We start from the raw sequence: 18,284 nt of genomic DNA, 5'->3' as shown, positions 1-18,284 counted from the left end.
ATTCCTTTTCTACCACTAATTAGGTAAAAAAATTGTCAGTCAACATTACACCGATATACAGATTTCATTAAAAAAATTCCAAGTTTTTTTTAATCGCACACAACACAACTGTGCCCAAGTTTTTTTTATCATTAATAATCCTGACATTGCTTGAACTATTTTAACAAATGTCGGGACTCAATATCCCGACTGCTCTGAGATGAACCGAAGACAGTGCGGCGTCGGACTCGATGCATCGGTAAAAGCTTCTCAAGACGAGAACGACCTACAATAATGAAGACAATGAACAGAAACTAAATCTCAACAATTCGTGGTTCCGCGCTAGTTTCTTCATTACTAGACTGCGTCCCCGTCTCCGTCCGCGAGGAATTAAAAAAGGACCCTATGTGTTCTTCTAGATTATCCTCTACATTTCTGCCAAATTTCATTTAGATCCGTTCAGCTGTTTAGACTAGAAACTCTAACAAACATACAGCCTTCCATTAATCAAAACTTTCGCATTTATAATATTATTGCTGTTGCCCGCGACTTCGTCCACGTGGTATTAGAAAATATACGAACTATACAAATTTCAAAAAGCTACGTATCCCTCCGGAACCGGACATTTCTCGGAGATGAAGCGTATCCCATGTGTACTCCAGACATTGTTTTATATCTGTGCTAAATTTCAATAAGATATGTTGAACCATTGCAGAATGATCGAGTAAACATTAAACAACTCAATTAATAAATCCCACTGGAACCGTAACTATTCCAGGGATAAAAAGTATCCTATGTGTTCTTCCAGACTATGCTCTAAACCTGTGTCAAATTTCATGGAGATCCGTTCAGCCGTTTAGGCTACAAAGGCTAAGAAACATCCATCCATCCATTCATCCATCCATCTAAACTTTCGCATTTATAATATTAGTAAGATTTATTAGATAAATGGTTTTGCTTCGACCCATTTGATGTTAAGTGTTGTCGACAGATGGTAGTTGTTTTATTAAGTGGATACATCCATTGAGATACGCTTTAGACAGATAATTATTAAATAGAAAAGTATGTCATAAAACTAAGGTAATTACATCCATAAATCATATTCATAGCATTTGTATAGCTTATCACAAACAATAGTAATTATTAGTATCTTCAGATTTATGGAACAAAATGGTTAGTTATCTGTTATAATTGAACAAGATATAGTGTGAGATAAATTTCATATTACTCCTAAGCACGGTACTGTCTTCTAAAAGATGTACAGCATCGCAGAAATACCAACGTCTTTTCAAGACGTCAGCGAGCGATACTTACTTCAACTTCGACACTTTTCTATTTCATCTTTTATAAATCTGTTAAAAATTCAAGCTTTAAGATATCATAATAGAACATGGATGTATTAGCGAAAAGGTTGCACTTTTTTATTTCCTTTTTTATATTACGAGCTGTTGCCCGCGTCTTCGTCCGCGTCTTATTAGAAAACATACGAACTATATAAATAACAAAAAGCTACGTATCCCTCGGGAACCGGACACCTCGAGGATGAAGCTTATCCCATGTATACTCCAGACTTTGTTTTACATCTGTGCCAAATTTCAATAAGATATATTGAACCGTTGCAAAATGATCGAGTAAACATTAAAGAACCGTAACTTATCTCGGGATGAAAAGTAGCCTATGTGTTCTTCCAGACTATGCTCTAAACCTGTGCCAAATTTCATGGAGATCCGTTTAGGCTACAAACGCTAACAAACATCCATCCATCCATCCATCTAAACTTTTGCATTTATAATATTAGTAAGATAGTAGCTAGATATTAGAGCAAAAATAGATGCAGACGTTCCAAGATATTTAGATTGAGACATCAAGCAATTTTAAAGGAAAGTGAATACTCTGACAAAGTATAATATGATCAAATTACCGCGAATTGTCAAATTATTAGAAGTAGGGTATATTTGAGAATATCTGACGTATTGTATGGAATCATTAGCGGAAGAAGCAGTGCGTAGTTTCTCGGAGACATGCGATGGAAATGCTTTTTATTTTGGGCTATTCTACATTTCGATATCGGAATTGCCAAGCGGTAGGTTCCGCGAGCCCATCCGACCGTGAACAGTCTGGAAAAACGCAAGTTTACACTTACACATGTATAAATATAACGTCGCCCAACGACAGTGATTCAGTTTTGCGCGATCGCTTGATACAAAATGATGGTACGAACGGGGTGAGGGTCGTAACAAATATAGAAGAAAGTATTATTGTAAATAGTGACGCACCACTCGCCCCGGAATCGATAATTAAAACAATCAATATGATTAGCGAGACGTGGTATCGAATCACAATCGTTTCATGTTTAGCCGTGCTGTCCACAGCTGAGCAAGTATACGATAACAAACTTACGAAACTTTGGTCTTTATCTGGTGCATCGAAAAGTGATGGATCTGCAATAGTAAATGTGACCAGTGCATCTATTGTGATACAACCAAATGGACAGATATCTTCGCGGAGAACAAAAGATTTAAAAGGTACTCCTTCCGATTACGGTTACGCGTTTAAACCTCGAACAATACCAGTTCGGGATCATCAAGACGAGAATGTTTATTATTCTCAAGATGTGAAGTACAAATCGGAAGTACCTTTCCCTGGTAATTATCATATTGCCAAAGAGAAAGGTAGTGAGAGCCTACATGAATCCCCGTACAATTATGTCAACGAAGGTACCTTTCATCCAAGAGCTATCCCTTTAATAATTAATCCAGAATTCCAAGGAAGATCATTGAGTGAACACGAGGAACCTATTCTTGAAAAACCTGAAGGATTTTCGGAAGTCACTGCGTCAAGGAGATCATTGTCATGTGAGTATATGATAACATTTATTAAATAACTAGCTTGTACCAGTAACGTCCGTTCAGTAGTTTAGGCTACAAACTTACAAACATCCATCTATCTAAACTTTCGCATATAAATAATAGATTGATCATAATGATGAAACTGATCACTGCAACAGAAGACATGCGCATTAAGCGTAACGATTATATAATTGTTATGCGTCTGAGTGTTTATCCGGTGTTAATGAATGAAGTAAAATCTAAATATTCAATACCACATGAATTAATGATATTAAATAGTGAACAATCAATCATACTGATATTACAAATGCGAGGGTTTAGATAGATGGACGTTTGATAAAAGTAGACTTAACTTCTGTACGTATCTCGATGAAATTTGACTTAGATGTGGAGAATAGACTGCAAGAACATATCAGCTATTTGATTTGTTTTCTTTTTAAGTCCACGCCAACAGTGTCAAATGCGACAGCTATTACTTAACAGAAAAAAAGGAACGGATTTCAAGGTATCCAGTTAAATCAAACTGGCAGCTAATGATTACGCTTTAAATAGATGAAAAGATCTATTAGTTTCACCTACATCCAACTTTTGCTCTGAATTGTATTCGCATTGACAATTTCCATTTAATATTGCATCTAAAGCTATCATTACGGTCCGTTAGCAGTCACCGTCTAGCGAACACCAACTCTCCCCAAGACCCTAAAATCCATCGATACAACTTATAATCTTTTCCGCTTGATGACTGCGAAATGTAAATATCATGAATTATCGTCGCGTGGATAGTGAAATGACATCGTCACGCCATGTTACAATGAACCCAATATTCGTGATACTAAAACATTACTACTGTTTATTGATTTATTATTTATTGACAAAATAGCTATCGCCCACGATTCCCTCCGCATGGTATTAAAACAAAAGCAGAAAGTAGCCTATGTTTTCTTCCAGACTATGTTCTACATCAAATCCAAATTTCTTCAATACTGTTTAGAAGTTTGTTCTCTTAAATAAAAAGTTACTGTAAATATATTCAGCAGTTCTACAGTCAGCCTTTAAATATTTTCTTGGTACAATGACTTGGGTCCAATCTACAGCCCACTTCAGGAAAGATTGCCTTGTTTTTTTTTACAAAAAAAAAAAACAAACTCCATCTCTTCCTATAATTAATTAGAGAACAGTGAGTGCAAACGAAGGGATAAAAAGAAGGTAACCGCGTATCACTAACCTATTTTTGGTACAGATACATTTATATGCTGAGCTGTATTGATTTTTGTTCTGGTTGTAGCTTTCAAGATAGAACACCGTCAGTTTCCTCAACTGTACAAGCCGTGAGATACGTCTAGTTTAATACAAATAAACTTTCATGCTTATTAAGATTTGTACGATAACAGAAACGCAACTCTATTTAAATTATAAAATAGAAAAGCAACACTCGTAAAGATTAAAAACATTAAAGTATTATAATTGATTCTTTTTGCAGTCTTAGGAGGTGAGGATGACGAGGAAGAAGTAGACGATGACGAAGAAGAAGAAGAAGAAGATGGAGATGGAGAATACGAAGTCAGTGAGGATACTGATGATAAAGGTCACGGCACACATGTCCACAGACCTCATAACAAAATAAAGAAGAAATTGGCTAAAAAATCGAAGAAAGTGACCAAATACATGATGCCCTTATTATTAGCTTACAAATTGAAATACTTCGCTCTAGTTCCTGTGATGATAGCTGGACTTGTATTGTTAGTAGGTGCAACAGGATTGGCTGGATTCTTCTTTGCATTATTCGCAGCAGTTATGGGACTACAGAAAGGAGGGTATTAATAAATTTATGTCGACGGGTTGCTCGCAGATGCCATTTCAGTTAAGTTAGTTAGATAATTTCAAATACTTTTACCACTTTCCTTTTATTATTGTAAAACTGTTTTGAATCAATTTCGAATTATCTGAGAAGTACACAATTTAGTTTCTAGTCCAATGTAACAGCTTTCTGTATCTATTATTTCTTTCATTTCATATTATTATTTGATTAATAATATAATGAAATGTTTTCAATGTTGTAAATATTGATTATTGATAAGGAATTTGTTAATTATAAGTTATTTATTTATTTAAATTAACATGTAGCGTTAACTAGAAAGATAATGTAGTTACCATTAACCATTGTTTATGACACAGATGAATAATATAAAAGTTTTCAGATTGGTACTGTGTTTTACTGTAACCTTGAATTTATTGACCTTGCTTTTCTCTCTAATATAAGACAGAGTATGACGTAAAGAAACAATTAAATGACGTAACATCCGGGTGTACCCGAATTTTATCGAATTTTGAATTTCGAATCGTATGAAATTCGAAAATCAAATGTCACATACTATATACTGGATTCGAACTCGAAAACTATAGATTACAAGTCATTAGCTTAACTTCTGAGCCACGGACGCTTTTGACTGACCTGTAAAAATCGACAAATAAATCTGTTACTACTTATTGAGTTTAGTAATGCGATTAAATGTAATAAAAATTGCATAGTAACTGAGGAATGCTTCGAAGGTCGTTAACCTTACATCAGAAAGAATAGCCATAAATCACGAAGGGCCGAACCCAACGCCTTGCTCAGATTAATATTGCGATAAAAGTTTATTTAGATTTATTTCTGCGGTAACTTAAAGAAATAGAGCGTAATAATAACAATTATTACGTTAATAAAATATAAACTGGAAAACCATCATTTTACAAATTTAAAAAAACATCAATGCTGTATTATTAATAGTACTAACATAGTGACCAACAATTAAATTCAAAATGTGGTTTAAGAATTTATTTCTCTTAAGAATTTACACAAATTCACTTGATGAGAAAAAAAAAATTACCATCTAACATTCGCATTTTATATCAGTAAAATAATTCAATGTTGAGGAAGTTTGAGAGTAGCCCCCATAGTAGAGGTTAGGAGTAAAAGGTTAGCATGGCATGGGCATGTTATGAGGAGGGATGAATCGCATGTTACAAGGAGAACGTTAGTTATGAGTGTGGAAGGGTACATAGGTAGAGGTAGACCTAGAAAGAGATGGATGGATTGTGTAAAAGGTGACATGACCAAAAAGGGAGTGATGACTGAGATGACGTATGATAGAGTTATGTGGAGGACAAAAACCTGTTGCGCTGACCCTACGGGAGTAGGATAAGGAGATGATGATGATGATGATGACGCAAATCTTACTTTAGTAATTAATTTAAAAATATTTTTATACAATAAGGCATTATTGTGTCATTCATTAACTATTCGAATTATCTATTGATCTTGATACTGCCGTTTTTTAAACATTTCTTAACATAAAAACTAATTACTTCTTTTCATTTTTCCGACTTTCCCTAAAACAAATTAAGGTCTTTAATTGATAATTAAAAAGTTAAGTACTGTACTTAACATAAAGCTCAAATACTAATGTTCTACTTAAGACCATATAAGTATAAGTTACAGTAACAAACTGCGTAGTTCAAATAAAATTAACATGCGAATAACATACGTGTATATCTAAATTAACTTACTGGTCAAAGTCTAATTACTTAAACTTAACGACACGAAAACATAATAGTAACTTAAATATAAACATTTGAAAAATAACTAAATAGTGAAGTAACTTAGGGAAATAAATAAAATATTAAAATAATTATGTCTTATTTAAACGGTCTTGTTTGGGATAATAATTATGGGATAAGAGAAACCTTATTCAATAATGTACCTAAAAGTGAAATTAATTATGACAATGAAAGTTTTAATGACGATGGAAACACCAGATGGATATTAACTCAGTTACCTTTGCAGGAAAGAGCATTTAAAAGTAAGTAATTCCATGATGAGTTATTTCTAAAATATAGGGTCAAATTATATTTTGCAAACAATGACTTAGATAGATTGTAATAGTAAATTTAAATTAGAAAAAATACCTTAATGTTTATAGTAATTTTTTTCTTCAAAATAACATATCTTACTAATATTGTAAATGCGAAAGTTTAGATGGATGGATGTTTGTTAGAGTTTGTAGCCTAAACTGAAAGGATCTGGATGAAATTTGGCATAGATGTAGAGGATAGTCTGGAAGAACACATAGACTACTTACTTTTTTTTTCTTTTAATATCACGAGGACTAAGTCGCGGGCAAAAGCTAATAGTTTAATGGTTCAAATCACTATAAATTTCAAACACACTTCTATGTTGACAGACATGGTTCCTAAAAAACTGACTAAAACAGCACCTGAAATGAGAAATATAAAAAAGGCTAAAAAGCTAACAGAGAAGAAAATTAAGATACACAAAGGAAAGAACAAAATCAAGAAATGTTTCCTTAAACTTTTCAAGAAAAAAGGAAAGAAAGGCAAGAAATTCGGAAAGCATATGCTCCCTTTAATATTTGGATTAATGTTAGCCAAAAGTTTATTAATACCAATTATCCTAAAGGCTCTCGCATTCATTTCTGTTAAAGGTACGTATATTTTATTATACAACAAAAAGTAAAAATATACATATTGTTACACCAACACGATACCAATAAACCTTTCTAAAAAATACACTAACTTTAGAAGTTAGAGCACACGCACACCTTTGATTTGCAACTTTAATTGTGCAACTAAACAGTTGAATTGTCTGCCAAACAATTGTGCAATAGTTTAGTCAAGGGTGTGCGCCCGCTTTTAATTACGACAAAACGAATTCATTTGTTTCAAGCATAGGTGTAGGCAGGAATTGTCGATAGGCAGACATAGTCCAATTTAAAATAAACAAGTAAACAACAGCATGTATTCTTCAGGTCTGATGATGGGTTTCTTCTCAACTGTCCTCGCTTCAATGCTCAGTTTAAAAACCATGTTTGGATCTCACGGATATCAATCTCGGATAGACGACGCAAATACGCGAGTGGAAATCATTCGATTACCAAAAAACGATTACTATGATGACTTTCATAGTAAAAGAGATTTCATGCCTGTTTATAAACGGATAAGTTATAATTAAAAATGTGTTAAAATGTCTACGTATTAATAAACTCATCTACATCTCTACTAAATTTTAAAATAGTTTGCAAATAACTCAAAAACTACTGGGCAGATTTCAAACATTCTTACACCATTAGAAAGCTAATAGAATAATATTGGCTATATTTTTTTAATTTCACGCGGGTGAAGTCGCCAGCAACAGCTAATGTAGAATCTTTACAGCTTTAACTAAACTATAGCACGACTGTTTAGTCTCTCTTTGATTCCTATGTGCTTATATGGTGGTGCGCAAACTACTCGATTTTTAGTTGCAACTAAACAGTTGAGGCTGCGAAACAATCGACAATCGTACTACAGTTGTGCGATAATTTAATCAAAGGACATGCATGCTATTGTTCCATTTTAGAGTCATATATGTGTCCTTTTAAGATGAATATTAGATAGTGGTAGTGCCCGCTTTAACAACATAGCACGAATGGGCCGGCACGCCCGGTGTATTACCACGACCACACAGAAGACAGGCGTGAAGTGGAAGTAATTCCGTGTTTCGTCTGCTGAGTGTGGTGCCGGAGGCCTAATTTAAGTCCCTTACTCCTTACCACCCTTTTCTCATAAGGAGAGGATGGGAAGGGGAAGTGGATTTGACAGTGGAGGAGATGCATAGGAAGGGGAAATAGCCTTTTATGTGCGTCTCCTCCTCCGTCGGATAAGGGTAGGCAACGCATCTGCAATTGCGGATGTCTAAGGGCAGCAGTCGCTTCGCCATTTTGGCGGATTCGGGTGACCGCTTGCTCGTCTGCCACCTTATGTTATAAAAAAAAAGAATCTTGTAACATCTGCTTTCAAAATTCGTACATTTCTTAGTCGATGTTCTCAATTAGAAAGTATAAGTCGGTTCGCCGTATCCTTGAGAGTTTGGAAATAAAGGCTATTTTACATGTAAATATAAAGTTTTTATCCTCTTTTATTTTATGATGCTGCTGTATAAAAAGGTAACTAACACATTCTTTAACTTTAAAATGTAGTGGTTTTTATAAATAAAATGTCGCATGAAACTATGCCGCAATTTCGGGAGCTAAAACTACCCTATCGAAATAAAAAACCCATATCTTTCTAACAACATTCTTTTTACTCAAAAAATATATATTTAGACATGACTTTTAAGAAAGCAAGTAGGTAATTAATACGTGTACTAAATGTAACAAAGGTATTTTTCCTGGTAAAAATAAAGTCGATTGTTTTATAACGTCAGTGTAAACGCAGCTTTAAATCTAAAAGAAAGTTGGATGTCCTTGACCTGTTTAAAATGAGAAAACTTCAATCGCCAGATGGATACTGGTTCAGAATAATGGACGCTTTGGAAGGTCAATGACATTTATATCAGATTTACAAAGAAATAGAAAAAGAATTCGAAATTATCTCAATAATTAAAATTTTGCTTACTTAATAAAATAAAGCAGATCAATTTTTTAGGCTGAAATTTATAGAGCGTACTTAGACTTATCTAACGAATTAAACTAATATTATAAATGCGAAAGTTTAGATGGATGTTTGTTAGAGTTTGTAGCTTAAACGCCTGAACGGATCTTGATGAAATTTGGCATAGATGTAGAAGATAGTCTGGAAGAACACATAGGCTACGTAGTTTTTATTTAATTCTACGGAGTTGCGGGCGTAAGCTAGTAGTAATATATTTCGTAAATAGAAAAATGGCCATAGCCCTTAAATCTCAATTCAAAAGGACTATAAATTTAAGCCCTGATATTACATTTAGCAAGTATCCAAAGTTAGGCGAAATTAAAGCAAATTCAATTTTTCTGTTCGGCTTTTGCAACTTTATTCGTGAAAGTTTGACATATTTTTGATTGCATAGACTGTTATTTATTGTTTGCCAACTGTTACAATGGAATAATAAAACAAACTACACACGTATGTAAAATGTGAATAAATTTTGCAAGATTTTATAGTAGCTCAAAATATCTCTGGACTGACACGTAAATATATCGTCATCCCTTTCATTCTCTTTGACAAAACAGAGACAACTATAAGTCTTAAATAAGGCACGTTACTCGATAGCCTAAACATTGATGTAAGACTAACGGCCTTATTCTGATACGACTCTTACCTGACAGAAGTCCAAATTTTAATTACATTTGGAGTTAAAGCGTCTCAGCTTAAGACATTGTTACATATTTTAATGTCGTTTCAGAAATCGGTTGTTAATTATTATTTTTCTAACGAATACTTTATGACAATTACCTTATTCATCTCTAAGTAGTGTTAATACACCTGATTTCTTTTTATTTACTTGCATAAATTATATGAAAATAAAAACTCATTTCTTCAAACCCATAACAAGATTAGCTCTATATCCTAAAGTCACGCCTCCGAATTGTTGATAGTGAGTCTTCGCCCATATGAATGAGAGTATACCAAGACCTCATAGTCTTGATAATTTGTTTTTCAATTATTGTTAGGTTAGTTAAATCCGGTATATACTTTTTTAACAATATAACGCATTACTTTAGTGATGGAAGACCTAACACCTCGTTTTTATCGCTTTTTGTTTTATTATGAGCATGGGACTTCTCGTAATAATTTAAAATTCAAAGATCTCTCCTTTGCGATTATAACTTTTCATTTATTTCGTTTGTTGTTGTTGTAAGTCAATAATAAAGTAAAATAAAAAATTTAAAAAATGTGTCATTTTTTATTCCTAAAAATAAAATATAACCCTCAAGTATCAAGAACCATTGATCCACGTAATTCACGGAACCTAATCCAATGGGTCTAAACCTCACAGAATTTATTCGTCTTCCCTCTTTGTATATAAAAGCGTGGGCATCCCGGACGCGTCTCAATCGATCCCCGACAACAGCCTAAGTAGGACCCACTGAATAGTTAGCCTAAGTTACAATTAAGTAACATGATGCGAGTGTTGTGTACGATCTTTGTCATCGCCGTGGTAGCCTGCAGTGCTGCGCCGGGACCCTCTGAAGATGATGGGAGGATAGAGCTTTTTTCAGGAGTGGCAATAGAGCGGTAAGTCATCCAAACTAATATTATAAAGAGGAAAGATTTGTATTTTTGTATGTATTGAAATAACTCAAAAACTACCTTACAGGCCGATTTCAAAAATTCTTTCATCATTAGAGAGCTACGTTAACAATGAGTAATATAAGCTGTATTTTCTGTTATTTTTTTATATTCACGCGGGTCAAGTCGCGAGCAACAGCTAGTATATATTTCACATAGCACTGTATTTTGTCAGTTGGTAGTAGTTTTAAGTTACAACTTGATTGTTGAAACACCTTATAAAATGCTAAGGTACAAAAATGATATTAGAAACGAAAATGAAATCAGAATTAATCATAAGTAGATTCAGTTATTAAAAATAAATCATGTTGTAGTTCTTCCCCAAGTAGTTTTTAGTAAATTTTGTGCATTTTTGATATTGGTATTAATTTATAATTTTATAACCCTTTATAAATATTTTATTTGTTAATTAATGATTTCGTAATTTTCAATTATTTATCTTATAAAAAAAGGATACTATTTTGGTAATGTATTTCAATAACCTTTTAAACAAATCCCACTTTCTATTGTAAATGAAAAGATTTAAATAATAATAATTTACAAGTTAGTTTCGTATATTATATTTACAATCTTAGAATCATTAGAGCAAAAGACATCAACGAGTAAAAGAATCACATTTGAACTGCATTATAAAAATTAAGATAAATCTTGAGGGATATGTCGATTATTTTCCCAAATAGTCTCATATTTTTTTATGTTTTGTAAAGAAATTTATTGATAATAATTATACACTCTACCTTTTTTTTTCGGGAGGGAAAATCTTCGAAAGATACGCTGTCTTTTATAAAAAGACAGGGTTATGTGAGATTTTTACTACCTACCTAGTCTACCTATAAAACATATTTAGATTTTTTTGATACAAAAATTGTACTTAATAGTGTGTAATTTAAGGTTGTTTATTTATTTAGGGATGCAAAAGGTGAAGAAAAGCTTAATGTAAAATTCGAACCAGGAGAACTGCGTGAAGCGGCAAGAACTTTTGAAGAAGGTAAGAAATTAAATCAATATACCTTTAACGTATCTCAATCTTCAATTAAATTTTATATAGTTCGATTAATAACAAAAGCGCCTATAGCCTAATGGTTTGGTGTACGGACTACCGATCTTGAGGTTGAGAGTTCGAATCCCGCAATTCGACTATTGTCGTGAACCATATCCTAGCACAAGCCAAGAGCTTAGTTGAAATGGTTAAAGGAAGTATTAGTAAATTGACAAAAATCTGCTAAAATTTTTAATTAAGAAAAAATAATGACATTATTTTGAAGACTCAGAAATTTCACTGTCAAAAAACCTACAAAAAGTTGTCTACATTAGTTTTAAGTAAACTTTAAGTAGAACTTATCGATATAAATAAGTTTAGTTAAGATAAAAAAAAATCTCATAAATAAGGTCACTCAATATTTAGTTTAGTAGCTAAAGACCTAAATAAGTTTTTATACGTCCATGCAAAGTTCAGTCTGCAATAAAATATCGTATGCGCGCACAGTCAAAGTAAAAGAAAGTCATTGGTCGAGTTCGTTGGCCTGTTACGTGAGCGGACGCAACGCTCGGTCAAGGTTACGTCGTCGGCTCCGATACGATCGAGACTCGCGCGAGAAATGATACTTGAGAACATAGCTACATAACATACGTTTAATACTTACTAAACGTACTTACCTAAAAACGTATTACCTTATAATAACCATATTACCCTTTCCTTCCATTTCCTCCCCTGCTAAATCCACTTAAAAACATTAACTTACCCTTGTCCCTACGAAGAGTCGGCACAGTATGTGCTGCTCTTCCATACATTTCTATCAGCTGTCCAGAATCCACTCCCTTCTTAAGCATATCCTCTTTCACACAATCCACCCTTTCTTCAATCTTCCTCTACCTTTGTAGCTGTCTGCATTCAATTCTAACACTTTCTCGTTTATGTTCACATTCTCTCCTCGCATAACAATGTCCATACACCGCTAACCTTTTGCTTCTTAATTTTTCAATCACTGGCGCTACTTTCAAGATAATTATTATTAATAAAACCCCTTTCTTAGCTCGCGGCAAGATCAAGAAGTACACTCCACTTCTAGCTGGCATCGGAGTCAAGGTGATTGCAGTGATCGGGCTGCTTTTCGGGGCTCTAACATTACTGGTCACTAAAGCATTAGTGGTCGCTAAACTAGCCTTCCTAGCTGCAGCTGCGCTTGGCCTACATAAGTTATTAAGTGGCGGTGGACTCAATAACTTAAGCGGAAAGGTAATTTATTCATATCATATTTTATAAAGAGGAATGATTTGTATTTTTGTATCTATTGGAATAACTCAAAAACTACTGGACCGATTTAAAAAAAATTCTTAATTAATTCTACGTTTATTTTCAGAATTTTTTCATCCGTCTGAAGCCTTTCGTTGGCATTGTTTATTGTTGGTCCTTTTCATTCCAAGTTTATAATTTATATACAAAAGTAATAAAACTATCTCTTAGGTTTTAACACTATTTCCAGATCGCAGGTTTCCAGTCATCACCACAACAATGGACATCACCCACAGCGTCTGCAGCATCCTATCCTTATGCTAGATCTGCGAGTTTAGCCGCCGACGCTAACGATCTCGCTTACAAAGCACAAATTAACTCATAAAATTCTACACAATAACAAAACATACGTTTTTAAATGATTAATTATAAATATGTTTGACTAACTTTCGCCCGCAACTCCGTCCGCGTCTAACTGAAAAAAGTACCTATGTATTCTTCATTTCATGGAATTGTTCGTTCCAACTTCCTTCGTTGCAAATTTCATGGAAATCTGTTCAGCCGTTTGGCTACAAACTCTAACAAACATTTATCCATCTAAACTTTCGCATTTATATTATTAAGTAAGATGTACATTTGACAGTCGATTTACTTCGCCTGGTTTCATTCGGTTCTTTGTTAGAAGTCTTATATTTAACAAAATAAATTTAAAATTTACATTTAATTTATTAACTTAATACGTAATAAGAAAAATGTCGCTTGTAAAACTGTCTATTATTCAATGAGTGAAAATAATGAATACTGGCTATCGTGAAAAAATAAATAAAAAAACAAGCTTTCAAACGCCGAAATTTTGACATTCAATAATAAAATTTATCCATTAAAATAGTTATTAAATCTATTATTAAGCTTTTCCAATGATCTTTATATTTATTATAAGACGATTTATTATTAAAATTTTAATAGTATTTTGTAGGCTTTAATTATTTTCGGCAGCTGAATTTGATGGTGCAATTTGATGTTTAAAAATTTTATTTAAATTTATTCCTTTTATTTTTAGTGTATATTTCCGCTGCTAAGATAAGACTAGGTTAAATTTAGCAGTGAAAATCTAGGGTGTTCTTACTGATAACTTTAGTTTTAAAATTCATTGAAACAAATAGGTTATTTTTTAAAGGATTACAAGTGGCCAGTATGAAATTAATTGTATAAGATTAGTGTAGTGTTACAATACACCGTGGGATTCTACGATCGTAACTGAATCAATTTATTTTTTGAAATGAGAGGGTAATGATTCCAGGTTTATTAGCTGTGGAAGTCCACGCTATTTTAAGACATTGTAAAAATAACGAAGTTTGGTATAGACAGGGTAATCGTACAAATAAAAGTTTCACTTTGAAATAATAGATTTATTTAAAAAAAAAACGTAGCATTAACGATATTTACAATTACTTTCTTAAATTATATTTATAATTCAACATTTTTTTTTGTATTCATTTATTTATTATGTTATATTTTTAAGAATAATTTATTTCCATGTTTACGGGTAATTTGTCTTCTCTTTTATTGATAGCTTATTTAAAAAAATAACTAATAGATCATTGCAAAATACTGTGTATCTAGGTTTAAGATTAAATAAAAGTTTTTCTAATTATAAAATACGTGTTTATTTACTGACCTTTATTTACAAATACAAATTATGTACCATGTTAAAAAAAACAGATATAAGAACAGTAAATTAAATTTATTACAATCTACGACCAAACAACTAACGCCATCTAGTGTTGGAAAGTGTAAGGTATTTTACTAGAATTTGAACAAAACATTTATTTTAAACAGTCAATAATCTGTTAATTAATCTAGTACAATTATTTCAATATCTATTACAAGAAATTAAATTTTAATAGTATTGTCACTGGAAGTAGAACTTTGAAGTGGCAATTAAATAAACTTATTTTTAACCTAAAATTAGGTAAAGCAAATGTTAACGTAAGCATAACTGAGATAAATTACAAATCTAATTAATATTATAAATGCAAAAGTTTAGATGGATGCTTGTTAGAGTTTGTAGCCTAAACGGGTGAACGGATTTCGGTGAAATTAGGTTTTTTTTTCGTACACCCCTGACATTTTAGTCGTCAGAGACTTCGACGTTTATTCTTACATTCTTTACAATATTATTTAATATTACAATTTAATTTATATTTAGTTTTTCTGGTGAAATTTGGTACAGATGTAGAGTCTGGAAGAACACATAGGCTACATTTTTTTTTTATTCTAGTTTTGTAATAAAATTTGCTAAGAAATATCGTGAAGCTCAAACAACAAAATCGGTGGTATAAAACTCGTGTTTTACGAACGTCGTATTATTTATGTTAACTGTTAAAGAACTATTTACATAAGTGAAAATTTTAAATTTATATAACCAGTACATAAACCAATACATAATTCCTATATGACGGCTGATAGAGATGTATGGAAGAGCAGCACATACTGTGCCGACCCTCCGTAAGGGATAAAAGCAAGTGGATGATTATGAGTACATAAACCAATATATTGAATGATTACAGTTATTCAAGTAAGTGGTTAATAATAAAAAATAGTAAACCTGGCTTTAACATTACGCAACTTAAAATAACTTTAGTTTCTTTACTTTTACTTAAACTTTAGTAATAATTAAATAAAGACCTTTAAGTATGTATTGGACTTAAAATCTAATAATTTATTTCTTACTAGCTTTTGCCTGCGACTCCGTCCGCGTGAAATAAATAAACAAAAGAAATTAGCTTATGTGTTTTAGACTATGTTCTACCTAGATCAGTTCAGCCGTTTAGGCTACAAACTCTAACAAACATCCATCTAAACTTTCGCATTTATAATATTAGTGTGAAGTATGATTAGTAATGTGAATTTAATTTCAAATAAGTATTTAATGAACTTAATATAAGAAAACATAGAAATTTTAAAGATAAATTTAAGTATAAAACGGATTAAGTTAACAATGGACAAGAGCATTGAAATAATAAGTAAGTAATATTTTTATATTTGTTTTCAAAAAGTATGAAAATCAAGACAATTTCATTCGAAGTATATTAACAAGTCAAGAATAGTTAAATTGTGATTTAAAAATAATTAAATTTTGTCCTAATGTAGACAAATTTTAATGTGAAATGAGGATTCGAAGTCGTAGATTTCTATTTTATCCTGAAAAACATGAGATGCACCACTCTCTATTACATTTTAGAAACTAAACATCGTTAACAGACAGACCCACTTTTATACTGGTTTTGTATTGTATAGAGCGTGTAAAAAAGAACAAATGCCATCTTCACTCCCACATATATAAAACAGCGTGATTACGTTCCTATATGTATACGCCTTTCACTTACCCACACATAGAAAGATCGTCGGAACAAAGAAAACATGGAGTTGCCAGGTGTAATTTTTATAGTTATTTTTACTAGATAATGAAATATCTAAATTATATCAACGTCCAATTACTGCTTGAATCCAATTATTCGAGACATGTTTCAAATTATATTACATGTGAATTAACTTTTTTTTTATTTTTCCCTTACTTTAATTTACATTTCACATCAAAATACTTACAAAGAGCGTTAATTCTATTAATTTATCAATATTGGATGAATACTTTTAACAATGTTAAAAAATAACATTCCTAGACTTTGTTTTTTATTCCGTTATCACATGAGTCGTAAAAAAGCATGAAGTTTTCAAACAAGGAATCTTTAATTGTTTAATTATTTTTTCATTTTAATCCCAAATAAATATATAAATAAAACCAAGAATATAAAACAAATCTTATTAACTTTAGGAAACAAAATCAATATACGACTCCGTAGTTTCCCCTGTCCTGATTTTCAATGAGAGAAACTTTCTTAACAACTACAAGAACAATGCGTTAGTGTGAGTGCCACTTTCACTCTACACATTTTAGTCGTATTTCTTTATCCATTATGATGTATTTAAATAAATACATTCTGTTATATCATTAAAAAACTTTCCCTCCGACTCCATTGACTATAAAAAATACCTACATCATTTGAGTTTCACTTTAAAAGTATACATATTTGATATCTAAAATTTTATAACGAAAATACCACTTAACCGTATTTTGGGACATTGCTTCGATTCCAGATGGAAACTATATTAAATACTAACTTCGGCCCTCGACTCCGTCATCGTGGAATTAACAAAACAAAAGTTAGTAGTTAGCGTATGTGTTCTCTCAGATTATCCTCTACATCTATGCCAAATTTCATCGAGATCCGTTCAGCCGTTAAGACTACAAACTCTAACAAACATCCATCCATCTATACTTTCGCATTTAAGTAAGGTAATATATGAAATATATAATATTTAACCCAATCATAAAAAAAGAACCAATAATGAGGAAAGGAAATTCTTTGTCATTTGTCAACTTTCAAAAGAAAACTCATAGAGGCTTATTTTAAATTTTTAGTATGGTTTTTAAATTGTCCTATGAGGAGACAGAATCAATTTAATTGAATCCAATCTTTATGTTTACAATTATTTTAAATTCAAACACGTATGTTTCAAGTGATTGAAAACAACTTAATAACATAATTATGTTTCATATTAAGATCTTTTAAATTCACTTAGTGATAACTTAGAGAAAATTATTCGCTTGGAGTAAACTTAACTCTTTTGATTATTTATAACAATAAAGTTCTCTTCGTAATCTTACTAGTAAATGTAAAAGTTTAGATGGATGGATGTTTGTTACTAAATATCTCCAAAACGGCTTAACGGATCTGTATAAAATTAGGTTTAAATGTAGAATACAATCTGGTTGAATACATAGGCTGTATAGAGTTACAAGTGACAGCTATTCTAAATTTTGTTGTTTCCACACATTAAGGGCCTGTCCTACTACTGGCTGATAGAGGCTCAGATAGCTTAAGACGTCATTGTCAGATAATGGGACAAAATCCGATACCACCAACACATATTTTACACGTTGGATTGTTATCAGACTATTCAAAAATTTGGTGGGACAGGTCTTATCGTAAAACTCTTGTACTTCGAATTTCCTTCCTCTAAAACCACATTAACTCCAAGTTTATTATCTAAATATCAATTAAACGTTATTT

At 32.0% G+C, this 18,284-nt stretch overlaps 2 protein-coding genes across 2 annotated transcripts; both read left to right on the top strand.

The window, feature by feature from the left end:
• Positions 1 to 2,181: 2,181 nt before the first annotated feature.
• Positions 2,182 to 4,719, top strand: LOC106106581. The gene is made up of 2 exons (XM_013287182.1): positions 2,182 to 2,834; positions 4,309 to 4,719. The coding sequence occupies exons 1-2, from the start codon at positions 2,291 to 2,293 to the stop codon at positions 4,647 to 4,649; spliced, it is 885 nt and encodes a 294-aa protein (XP_013142636.1). The 5' UTR covers positions 2,182 to 2,290; the 3' UTR covers positions 4,650 to 4,719.
• Positions 4,720 to 10,694: 5,975 nt separating this feature from the next.
• On the top strand, positions 10,695 to 13,746 carry LOC106106578. The gene is made up of 4 exons (XM_013287178.1): positions 10,695 to 10,862; positions 11,825 to 11,904; positions 12,950 to 13,152; positions 13,400 to 13,746. The coding sequence occupies exons 1-4, from the start codon at positions 10,747 to 10,749 to the stop codon at positions 13,532 to 13,534; spliced, it is 534 nt and encodes a 177-aa protein (XP_013142632.1). The 5' UTR covers positions 10,695 to 10,746; the 3' UTR covers positions 13,535 to 13,746.
• Positions 13,747 to 18,284: the final 4,538 nt, after the last annotated feature.

The sequence above is a fragment of the Papilio polytes genome, unplaced genomic scaffold, assembly GCF_000836215.1.
Source record: "Papilio polytes unplaced genomic scaffold, Ppol_1.0 DF822178.1, whole genome shotgun sequence".
NCBI classification, from domain to species: domain Eukaryota; kingdom Metazoa; phylum Arthropoda; class Insecta; order Lepidoptera; family Papilionidae; genus Papilio; species Papilio polytes.
The sequence above is the reverse complement of the archived record's forward strand: the minus strand, read 5'-3'. Positions and strand labels throughout refer to the sequence as shown.